The sequence below is a fragment of the Myzus persicae genome, unplaced genomic scaffold (assembly GCF_001856785.1).
Source record: "Myzus persicae strain clone G006 unplaced genomic scaffold, MPER_G0061.0, whole genome shotgun sequence".
Classification (NCBI taxonomy): domain Eukaryota; kingdom Metazoa; phylum Arthropoda; class Insecta; order Hemiptera; family Aphididae; genus Myzus; species Myzus persicae.
The window spans coordinates 15,041-27,455 of NW_019100673.1; the positions used below are offsets into that span (position 1 = coordinate 15,041).

General features: G+C 27.8%; 3 protein-coding genes and 1 pseudogene across 4 annotated transcripts; 2 read left to right on the forward strand and 2 right to left on the reverse strand.

Annotated features, from left to right (window-relative positions):
• The first annotated feature begins 728 nt into the window (after positions 1–728).
• Positions 729–1,958, forward strand: LOC111040461. 2 transcript variants are annotated; one of them, XM_022324399.1, is made up of 2 exons: positions 729–1,589; positions 1,658–1,958. In XM_022324399.1, exons 1-2 carry the CDS (start codon positions 1,203–1,205, stop codon positions 1,685–1,687), a joined length of 417 nt encoding a protein of 138 aa, XP_022180091.1. In that variant the 5' UTR covers positions 729–1,202; the 3' UTR covers positions 1,688–1,958. The 2 variants fall into 2 exon arrangements, with proteins under 2 accessions (XP_022180091.1, XP_022180083.1); XM_022324391.1 differs by having other exon boundaries at positions 1,853–1,958.
• A 1,232-nt stretch (positions 1,959–3,190) lies between these two features.
• Positions 3,191–6,037, forward strand: LOC111040454 (KRAB-A domain-containing protein 2-like). The gene is made up of 4 exons (XM_022324380.1): positions 3,191–4,567; positions 4,822–5,043; positions 5,109–5,402; positions 5,481–6,037. The coding sequence occupies exons 1-4, from the start codon at positions 3,652–3,654 to the stop codon at positions 5,744–5,746; spliced, it is 1,698 nt and encodes a 565-aa protein (XP_022180072.1). The 5' UTR covers positions 3,191–3,651; the 3' UTR covers positions 5,747–6,037.
• A 3,467-nt stretch (positions 6,038–9,504) lies between these two features.
• On the reverse strand, positions 9,505–10,781 carry LOC111040446 (zinc finger MYM-type protein 1-like). Its single transcript, XM_022324369.1, has 4 exons — positions 10,709–10,781; positions 10,139–10,651; positions 9,932–10,076; positions 9,505–9,655 (listed from the first exon to the last, which is right to left on the reverse strand). The coding sequence occupies exons 1-4, from the start codon at positions 10,779–10,781 to the stop codon at positions 9,505–9,507; spliced, it is 882 nt and encodes a 293-aa protein (XP_022180061.1).
• Positions 10,782–10,981: 200 nt separating this feature from the next.
• LOC111040415 lies at positions 10,982–12,128 on the reverse strand (annotated as a pseudogene).
• Positions 12,129–12,415: the final 287 nt, after the last annotated feature.

Here is a 12,415-nt window from a genome sequence, read left to right on the forward strand (position 1 = left end):
CGGCAATGGGGACTTTTAATGATTTTTTTTACTAGCCTACTATAATTTCAAAGTTTTCAATGATTATTCTTGTAAATAAATGAATAATTAATTACTTAAAAATTAAAACAAAAATTGAACCAAAAAATAAGCATATAGTTTCAAAAGTTGCAATTTTTATTTAAGTACCTAAATACTAATATTTTTACAAAATACAATTATAAATATATACATAGTTTCCCTTTCTATGGAAAGTAATGTCAAATCATTTAGTCTAGAACTTTTCATAGTTGATCTGAGGTATGTTTTCACTCTTCTCATTGTTGAAAAGCTTTTCTTTCAGCAGAAGCACTAGATACAGGAACTACAACAATAAGTTCAATTACTTTTTTTAATTCTTCAAATCCAACTTTATAACTTTGTACTTCATTCAACAGTTCATAAAGACCAGCACTAGATGAAAATAATGTTTTCCCTAAAGCACATTGATGTTTTAGTTTAATGAGACCGATAAAATGGAAAAGTTTTTGAAAAATTACAGTGTTTCACAGTCTAAAAATTCTTTTGAAGTTTGGTCTAACACACCTAAAACTGCATAAAATTCACCATTTTCATCAAATCGCCTGTTCATTTCAACACATATGGCATCTAAAATATTATAAAATATTATTTTAAGTTCAGTTTTTTTTTCATCATTTGAAAAAATACGTCTTTAACCAGTAGTAGAAGTTATGTAATAATCTGTTATTCTACTTGAGCCTTGAGACATCCTATTTGAAGAAAAATCATTATTTGATGGTGTAGATACGTTTGCATTTTGTGCAATTATCAATGACTGTCCATGTAATTCATAGAAATTTTTATCCTCACGTAAATCCGAAATTTGTTTTTTTGGTTGCCTTAATTAACATAGTGCACTGTCCTATATTTAAATGTACACTGTAACGACAACGACCATTCGGGATTGCGAATCGCACAATACTAATAATTATAGGTAGCAATTACTTGATAACCTCAGTTACGTCAGTGATCAGGATTGTCTATTAATAAGAGAAAATAGTACAAGTCCAAGAGTGATTGAGAATATAGATAAAACGGTTGTTAATGCTTCACCTGTGGCTTCGACTACCCAAATTCTATCAGTTGTATGGGAATCGTCCACTGATAAGTCTCCAACAGCAAATTATAACTTATACCGAACGAACAAATTGGTGAAAGATCCAATGTATTACATGAAGTCTTATCGTGGAGTTGACAAATATGTGGTATCGCAAATTTCTTTTGAAAACGAAGAGATAGAAATATCTTCTTTAGATTTTTCGACTTTAAACACTAAAGGTGATACTAGTATGCTTTGGTTACATGATAAAGAAATATGGTGTTTATTACAGATATTTTTAGAGAGAAATTCAAGGTCTTGGATCACTAAGAAGAAACAGCAATTAGGCTGTGTGTGCCCAGAGCAATCTTACTATATGTTCAATCTTGGTAGAAGTGTTAAAGATTCTACAGCTAGCAGACCTGAATGGATTGATTCATCAAGATTATTAATACCTTTGCTGGAAAAAGACCATTGGACTTTGATCTATGTAGATTTTATAAAAAAAACAGTGAGTTATTTAAATTCTATAGAAAGCGTGCATAAAAATATTGTGATGATAAATTACTGGAAGGACAGAGTTCTGAATGTTTTATGTGGTGTGCCTAAAATATGGAAACCAAAGCAAAATGTAGGTGATATCAACAAATGGAAAGATATGTTTGTCCAAATACCATATCAAGATGATGGGTTTAACTGTGGTGTATTTATGTTGTACTTTGCAAATCAATTAATGAGTAATAAAAGAATAATAAATGTTTTAAATCCAAACAGTTATCGCTCAAACTTACAGGACTTGATACTATCAAGTTCAAAGTGTGTGAAGAACATTTGCTTAATTTTTGGGACAGACGAAGGAAGTTTTAAACAAAATTATAATTGTGAAGTCGTTAGTACAATGGTTCAGTGTGGGTCTCGTACTAAATGGCTGCATAACTCATGTTTACCAAAAATTGACCAAAAAGAATTTGAAAACTCAGATTGGGTTTGTGGAATGTGCTTAAATCAATGTCCAACTATCTTAAATAAATTCTTATAAACATAATAAATATCTGTTTTAAAAAGTTCATACGTTTTTTACATAAATTTGGTGTATTTTATTAATTATAAATATCACATTTAAAGCGATGACTCTTTTATTTTTAAATTCCACTCAATTTATATTGAGGAAATATGAGCATCAAAATTTATTAAAAAAATTATGTTATTGTGACGACTCATGTTTTTAAATTCCACTCGAATAAGTGAATAAGTTTTGAGGAATAAGTGTCATCAATTATTAAAACTATTTTTTATTTTAAATAGAAAACGACTTAAGTTGGATGAAACTTTAAATTTATCAAATAAATATTAAAATCATCTATGTATAAGTATCAATTTTACATTATGACAGTAATTGTATTTTTTCTTAAATAACTCATATTTAAAGTTCAAATTATTTTTGTATAGTTTTTGACTAATTAAAAATTGATTTGTCCAACTTTGAGCGACTTATATAAAAGAGTTCATTAAAGCGTTTACAATAATTCCACTCAATTAATTTTGAGGAAAAGTAAGGCATTCATATTCTATTTTATTCTATTTAATTTTCAGAAGAATATGTCTATAATGACTCTATAAGCAGTATAATAGCTAATAATAATTAGGTATCATGATTGAGCTATGTTTGTATTAAATATGTTGATTATGCATAATATGTGTGTGTTATAAAGTACAGCTGTAAAAAAAAAAGAAATGCGGGTTTTTAGGCCTACAGGGGATCTTTTTACCGCTTTAAAAAACTTAAAAGAAACGAATCTAAATACCTCATGGGTGGATTTGGAAATTTGCATTGGCACAACTAAGTAATTGAGACTGTATATGCCATAATATGTCATAATATCATATTAATAGTATTTATATTATAATAAATAATAAATAAAACTACAAAACAGTAATCACAGTAGTTATGTAAGGTATAATTTTAATTATATCAAAAATATGTGCAAATAATCATAATGTACAGAATTTTAAACAGTAGTGTATATGTTACGGTCAATGACGAAAATGAGGATATTTACGTTATAGCCCGGCCAATGTCGAAAATTACCTTGTATAATACAAATTTACATAAATGACCGGTAATTTACGTAAGTGGCGACACATAATGGTTATTGTTGTAAACACGGGTGTTATTTTATTATTCACGTAAATTCCCAACTCCTGCTGGACGTTGTTGTAAATTATTCATTATTTATACATTTATAACATACAGGTCACTTTTAGTTAGCTATCTACACTCGTTAAATGATAATCAGCGATAGTTACTCGAGCAGTCGAGCAAACCATAATAATATTAAATATTAATACACTGCAGCTGGTGGTTATCTAACAAATTATCAAAGGTAGGTAATTTGTTTTATTGGATTTTTTTCCTATAACGTATTTTAGCTATTTCAGTATTGTTGCAGACATCGTATTCGTTTGACATCGCTTTATTAGCAGTTCACCAGTTCGACATTTCGCAGTTAGACAGTTCACGTGTCATTGCATTTTTAAATATTAATTTTTTATTCACGTAAAAAATATTAAGTATGGATGTAGATACTATGCGTAGTAAATTCAACGATTTATTTAATAAGTTGATTAGTCAAAAACGGACTGACAATAATTCTTATTTTAGTTTATCGGAGTATAGTGAGCAAATTTCCAAAGTTAAAGAGTCGAAAAAAATATTAAATACTAAGGGATTGAAAAAATCGGTAAAAGATTACAGGATGGTTCGTAAGTATGAAATATTAATAGTCAATGGAAAAGAACGCTTGATAAAACCAGTATCAGAAAATAATAATTCTATGCTTTATTATGTAACAAATGAAGAACTTTTTGATATTCTTCATACTACTCATTCGTCTATTGGACATGGTGGGAGAAATCGAATGGTTGCGGAAATAAAAAATAAGTATTGCAATATAACTAAGGAATCAATTATGCTATATTTACAACTTTGTTCACACTGCCAAAAGAAATCTACTAATAGAAAAAGAGGAATGGTTTCCAAACCAATATTACACAATGCTTTTAACTCAAGAGCACAAGTAGATTTAATAGATATGCAATCCCAAAATTTTAACGATTTTCGGTTTATTTTTTGTTATCAAGACCATTTAACGAAATTCGTAATTTTAAGGCCTTTAAAAAGTAAACGTGCAGAGGAGATAGCATATAATTTACTTGACATTTACACGACCTTTGGTGCACCAGCTATTTTGCAGTCAGATAATGGCCGTGAGTTCGTAAATTCGACTATAACTGAACTACACAATATGTGGGAAGACGTCAAAATTGTTCATGGTAAACCAAGGCACAGTCAGAGCCAAGGTTCTGTGGAACGAGCAAATAGAGATGTAGAGGATATGTTGGCTACGTGGATGGCAGAAAACAATAGTACGGATTGGCCCTCTGGTTTGAAATTTATTCAGTTTCAGAAAAACCGAGCTCTTCATTCAGGTAAAAAAAAAGTATTTAGTATAATTTATTAAAATAATTAATTTTTCATTCAACCCGACATAATTATCTTAATATACCTAATATGTATGTTTTATTCTAATCGATATCAATAACAGTACAGTTATTTATTATAATTAGTATGATAGTGTATTAATGTGTTAAAAAGTATTAGGGTTCTATAATTGTTCTAGGCTCAACTATGGTTATTTTATGGTAATTATAATAATAGGTTTTTTTTTAAAACTTGTTTTAAGGTATTGGAAGATCTCCTTATGAAGCCATGTTTGGCTGTACTGCCAGAACAGGACTATTATCGATTGGTCTACCAAATGATGAAATAAATTCATTAAAAACAGAAGAAGATATAGAAAAATTGTTTAATCAAATGCAAGAAATTGGATTACATGATTCAAAACAAAATATTGAAGAAGTTATTTCACCAATTTCAGAACAGCAAGAAAATATGATAGATACAGGTAAATTAATATTATATTTTAAATTTTAAATTTTATGAAAATAACATATTATTTAAACATATTAGATACGAACCTAAGAAAATGTGAAACATGTTTTATTTTCCTGGAAGCTGACAATGAAAGTACAAAATGCATGCATTGCCAACGTCATGAGAAAATACAGAATGAACGACATAAATCAAGTGAATGCTTAAAGAAACAAGCCAAAAAAATGATGACTATTTCAAATAAGAAATTTAGTCCACTAGAAGTTGGTACCACAGTTAAAGTTGGAATACCTGATGTTGATCGAGCACGTGGATCACCACGAAACCTATTAGCAGTTATTACCCAGGTTGAAGATGATTTATATAAATTAGGTACTTATAAAATTATAATTACCTATATTATTTAGATATATTTATTTGAATTTATAAAATATGCTTATCTTTAATTAGGTACAGAGAACGGCATAATTAAACATTTGTATACTCGATCGCAGATCGATCCCTGCAAAGAATGTTTTGTTGATTTGGTATCTGTAAATACCGAAAAAGAAATTACGCTTAGAGAAGCTGCAGGTTTTAGTAGTGTCACTGGACCACAAGGTTACAGAAGGTGTAATTGCAAACTAAAGTGCAGAACAAACAAATGCATTTGTCGATTAGCGGGAATATTGTGCAATTCAAAATGTCACAACAGCATGCCTTGCGAAAATAAATAATAAATATAATATATAATTAATAATAAAAAAAATTATAAGATAAATATTAATAACTGTAGTCTGTAATTAATTAAATTAATGTGTATTTTCAGTAATTTACGTAATTTACCAACAGTCAATGGTTAATAACGTTAATATTCGGTCATTGAGGTAAAATTGTTTTATTTTGTTTTGTAATTTACAACAATAGTCTATTATCTTGGAAACTGACGTTATTGCCCGGTAGTTTACGAAAATAACCTAGCAACTTGGCTTCTAACGTTAATGACCGGTTAATAACGTAAATGTTCAGTTTTCGTCATTGACCGTAACATATACATATTATTTTTATTAAATGTTAAATGATAATTTTTTTTAACTTCTTAGCATGTTGAAGATTGAATGGTGATTCAAGGAAGAATTAATAAATAAAAATGAATTATATTGTAAAATGCTCCGGTTTTTAACTACGCAAATGAATTTAAATATTTGTACATACTATTTTATTTACTTTCATATTTTTAACATAAATGTATTTCCAAGTTTCATAAGTGATATTAAGATGATTTTAAAATTATTTTGGTCAGGTAGATATGTAATTTTTATAATAAATATAATACATCAATAAAGCTTAATAAATAATAATTATAAAAATAATTTTTATTTTTCAAAATAGATTTACAATAAACATAATAAGATAAAAAAAATAAGCAGTAGGTATACAACACTCCTTGTAGACGTAACTTGTATTGGGAGAGTAGAGTTTAGTTTATAAGTTATATATACGTTTTATTATGTTAAAATAAGTGACAGAAAGAATATAATACTACTAAAAGAATTAATAAACATTAAATAAAAATAATTTAAGCAAATATAAATATTAGTTCAAATATTGTCAATGTCTAGATTATACAAAAAAATATTTTAACTCCTTAACTGTTATGAAATTAAATAAATTAATGTTCAATTTCTTACATAAATATGCTCCTACGATTAATTTACTTTTTGAACCAAAAATTGTATTAGGTACCACTAAAAACAATATTTATATTGTATTTATATCTGGTAATATAAGAATGATTCACATTGGTCAAAAGATGTTTATGTTTATATAAAAGCAATAATACATTAGTTAGTAAAAAATATTTATCAAAGTATTGTACATCAAGTTCATTAAAAATAAGATTAGTATTAAAGGATTTAGGTTTGCTCAATGAAAATCTTATAATGCTATTTATTGTAACTTTTAGTTTTTCAAGATGTGATTTATAAGCACAACCCCAGAACATTATTCCATAATTAAAAATTGATTGTACCAAAGCAATGTAAATTATTCACTTCATATTTATATTAAAAGTACCGTTTAACATCTTAAAAAAAAGAAAAAAATAAGTACATTGGAGATTAAATTATTAATATGACATGCCCATTTTAATTTGTAATCTAATGTAATATCCAGATATTTTTATACTACTACTTTTTCCAAGACATCAGATTTACAATTGATGCTGCCTCAAGAGTTAAAGTTACAATCAAAAAGATGTAATTTGAGCTGAAAGTTTTGATTTAAAGTAAAATATTTAAATATAGTGAGCATCAACATACGAATATCTAACCATACTTTAATACAATATTATAGAGAATTTGGTTTCCTATTCAAATCATTATAATTATCACTAGTAATAGTAATAATAATATGGTGGTATCATCAGCATAACAGGAAATGTTTGAGTCATCATTTAAATTAAGTAGGTAGACTATTTATATAAATAAAAAATAAGATAGGCTCTAAAACAGTTCCTTTTGACACAACATGTCCATGTGTGATATTCACAGAATCAATAAGAACACCACTTAATCTTACAATCTGCGTTCTACTACTTAAGTAAGATTTGAAAAGTTTAATTGTAGACCCCTAATACCAGCATAATCGAGTTTTTTTAAATTAAAATATCATTATTAACCGAATCAAAAGATTTTTTAAATACAAAAAAGATGCTCATCACTTTATTAATATAATCTAGGTTCTCATTAAAAAATATATAAAGTATCAGCAGAGGATCCATAGTTGATTTTCCTGGTAGTAATCCAAATTGAAAACTTGAGAATAATCATGTTTATAGTTAAATAATTTAGAATTCTGATTTTCAAAAAATTTTTAAAGGCTTTATAGTGTTGGTGATAAAGAAATAGGCCTGTAATTTCTACAATTTGTATCACCAGTTTTTTATAGAGGTATAATAAATTTATTTTTTAATACAGTATTAGTTATTCCACAATCAAAGAATGTATTATTATGTTTTAATTGCTGAAACATATTTGCTCTTAAAATAGGGGTAAAAAAAATTGAGTTTTGTATAAAACCTTTTTTTATGAGCCAACTTCATTGTTTTTTTCATTTGATTGAAATTTCGTGTTATTACAAATTAGAAATTGAGTAAATGCAACTTAATATGTCTGGTATAAACCATTATCTTAACAGTGCTAAAGGAGCTAAGTAGGACGGAGCTATCTTCACAGGCATATGAAATCATTGGTTGTGAAACTGCTAATCGTTTTTAAATTATCCAGTAATAGTAAAAACTTGGATAGAAAGCACCCACAAATCTGAACGTTCAAGAGGAAAAGTCGTGGACAAACGTTTTTTAATCTCCCCGTAATTGTAAAAATCGGGACAGAACCGTCATGTAATACCAACTTAGCTTCAAGCAAAATCGGCCACATTAGGAAATTCTGCTAATTTAGTTAAAGGAATTATAAGTACTTTAGAAACTAATCGATCATCTTGCCATTTTAATGAGATTTGGGATGGTGTCATAATATTTTGCGATAAACATAATATTTCCACTCGTAAAGATGGACCGAAGAGACAAAAAAAAGAGCCTACGTTTCTCAAAAGTTTTGGTGTTAAAATTGCAAGTAGAGCTGAGGAAAACAATAGAATAATTGATGAAAAGATATATTGGAAAACAACTGTTTTTTTCCCCATATTAGACACAGTGATTTTCAATATGAAAAGACGGTTTTTAGAACAAAGTTTCCAAATGGCCACATCTATTGACAAATTGTTTAAAATGGATTTCGCAGGAAGTCATTTTATTATTGACCATTATAAGATAATTTATTGAAAATATAATAACATAATAATTATTTTAAACTTTAATTGTATAAAGTATATTTTTTATTTTAACAACTGTCAACAAATTTAAATCTGGAGATTGCAAGTATGTGCTTACCTTTAACACCAAATTTAAAATAGGATCTAAGATCTGCATAGAAAACATAAATTCAAATGTTTTCATTTGGTGTAAGATTCCTAACCCCTTGACTCTTACGTCGGGTTGTCTAGTATTGTCACAAATTTCAGCTATTGCAATTAATAGTGGTGCGTAATTTTTTTTAACAGCAGTCACAGCTTCGGCGCGGCAAGCCCATCTAGTCGTAGATACTGACTTTAATGTTTTCAGTGATAACTGAGTCAAATCATAATTTACAGACTGTAAATTCTTACACAGTGGTAATGTTTTGCTAAAAAGTAAAGAAGCTGTGACCATACTTATAGGTAACTACAGTGGCGTATTTGGGATAATTTTTCAGGGGGGGCAAAATTCAAAAATCTCTCACTGTTGCAATATCAGGAAATTTGAATGCAATAGGTGCTTTATTAGTTGTTAGACACGGTTCTAACTTGTATACAGTTATAATCCTAAAAAATAATATAATAATATAAAATAATCAATAGTCAATATTAAAGTAGTTCAATTACTAAAAAAAAATAATTATATTATTAAGTCAATATTTCTTTTTTTTGTGGCAGCAAACATATCAATAACTTCATCTATTTGTATGTCCCTGTTCCTGTGTATATTTAGTAAAGCCAATCCAACTAAGCGATCTTGCCCCATGTTTGACCGCAACCAAGTTTTTAACTTAAGTTGAAAAAGCAAAGCATAACAAAATAATAAAATTATCATGCATAAGCAAATAAGCAATAAGCAAATCACTATTTGGACATAGTGTAAAATTAGCTAGTTATAGCAGATAAGAAATTTACTATGAATAATTAATTCAAATTATACTTAAAAATTATCAGTGATATGTGGTAAAGCTAATAAAAGTGATTAAACTCATTAGTATAATACAATATTACAATAAATGTAAATTTTGTGTAACATTAGTTTAAATTTAATGAAATAAGGATCAAACCTTCCTAGTGTCGAAAAACTACGCTCAGCAAAGGCAACAGTAGTAGGCAAGCATGCAATTGTATACAACATTTTTTTAATATTTGGGTACAGTATACCATTACATTGGACAATAGCTGTTAATGCATATTTTATTACATCTCCACCTGAAACACAATTAAAGCTTATAATTTCATAATATAATTATTTCATAGTAAATTATTATTACCTTCATTTTTTATTGATTTCCACTTTTCTTTCCATAGTTGTATTTCTGATTTTAATTGTGATTCTTCCAATAGTTCTAATAAGTCATCATCAAATCTATAACCATTTTTCATTATTGATACTATTGAGTCAATCTTTTCATAATTTACATCTACAATAAATTTTGGTATAAGTTGACTCAAAATTGTTACTGTCTGGTTTTGTTTACTTAAAAACCGTGACTTAAAATCTTCTAACACATTTTCCACCAATGGTATAAATAGAGACACCCTATAAAAATCTTCTGTAGTTTCAGATGGGTGATTAGAACGTTGAGTTTGACGTTTAGATAACCTTGGAGTTTTTACTTCAATTTCAAAGTCTTTCATTAATGAACAGCTCTCATCAAATATTTGCTTAAATACTGTATCACAATTTGTACGCATATTTTTCAAAATAGTTACTACATTTTGAATACATTCAAATGCAGCTAATATATCATTATCAATGCCTTGAGGTATTCTGCTTATAGGAGCTGTTACACATAATATGTTAGATAAGGCATTAATTGAAATTATAAATTCATATGTACACATAGCTATTAAAAGAGTTTTAGCTTTAGATGATGAATCTATAATTGAAAATGAAATGAATCTATAATTCATTTCATTCTGATATATTAGTCAGGGCTTCTATTAAGTCAGACATTGAATATTTAAAAATTGCTATGCTGTCATGGCGGTCCGTCCATCTCGTTTCACATAGACTTTTTAAGCGAGGTTTTCCATTTAAAACTGATTTTAGAACAAAGTTTCTTTTTGCAGACATATTAAAAAATGAAACAATTTCTTTTACAAGACCAACACTATTTCTTATACTTTGAACTGTTGATGATTTGGAAATGGCTAAATGTAATGCATGATTAGCACAAGGACAACGTATAGCATTTTTAGCCACTGATTGTATTGTTTTAATAGCTCCCCTGATAGAAGATACCATTACAGAACATTCATCTGTACCTACTCCAACACAGAATTGAGGGTCTAAAGAAAAATGTTTCAATATCTTAAGAACAGTATTGCCAAAATTTCACCAGTTAATTTTGGTTCTATGACAGTATTATGAGTAGTATCTTGGATGTTATGTTCATTAGAATCAACTGTTTTATTTTTACCATACATATAAGTGTGACAATCAATAAATGCAATACAATTTTCTTGAATTACACCCTTCTAAATGTATCTCAAAAAAAAGACTCATTTGAGAAACATGACTCATATCAGTAGTTTCGTCAAATAAAATACTTTAATATTTTGATTCTTTTACTTCATGTAAAATTTGTTGGGTTATTATTTGTTTACAACAATCTATCAATTCATTTTGGACTACAGGTCTAATATATGTTGCTTTTGAATGAGTAGTTGTTAAATGATTTTCTAAAGTAGAATCACCACCAAGTATTCTATATTTTAGAAGTTCACGAAAATTGTCCATGTTAACAGAGGAAACACTATCATCTAAAATATTACCTTCTTCACGATGCCCTCTAAATGGTATATTTTGCCGACCAAGGAATAAGATGGATTGTATTATTGGTTATTTAGTCTTTTTCAATTTTCAAGAACTTGACATAATCTTTCATTGTTTATTAAATTAATCACATCTTTTTTTGGATTAATAAGAGTTTTCAAAAAATCATCATCAATTTGTATGGCATTTATATGATACTTATTATTGTTGTGCACCTCTAAGTCTCCATCTTTCCCAGTTAGGTTTGAAAATTTAGTAAGTGGTTCAGTTACAAATTTTTTTAAAGTTACTGTGTTATACTTACCACCTTTGACAATAAATAAAACACAATATTTGCAGAATAAACCAGATTTTAAGTTAGAATATGTCAGCCATTTGTATTGTTCAAAATGATTTTTTCTCAATGATCTCTTAATACTTTTACTGTTTCTGATATTCAAAGTAAATGGATAAATAAAATCATTTGAAGGTATGTTATCCATATTGATAATTTTGGCCTTTACATGATCAGTTAATAAGCTATCAGATGTCCTTAAAAAATTACCTATGTCTACACTGTATATATCACTAGTTATATCAATATTTTTACTTGTAGTGGCTGTCTGCTCATTATTGATTGGGAATGTTGTTGATGATTCTTTTGTATTAGAAAATGAATTTGAAAACAGAGGACAGTTGACATTTGTACTGTTATTGTCAGATGTACAATTTTTTTTAGATTTCAATTCTGAATTGTCATCAATGACATCAACAGAACGTTTTGCACCTT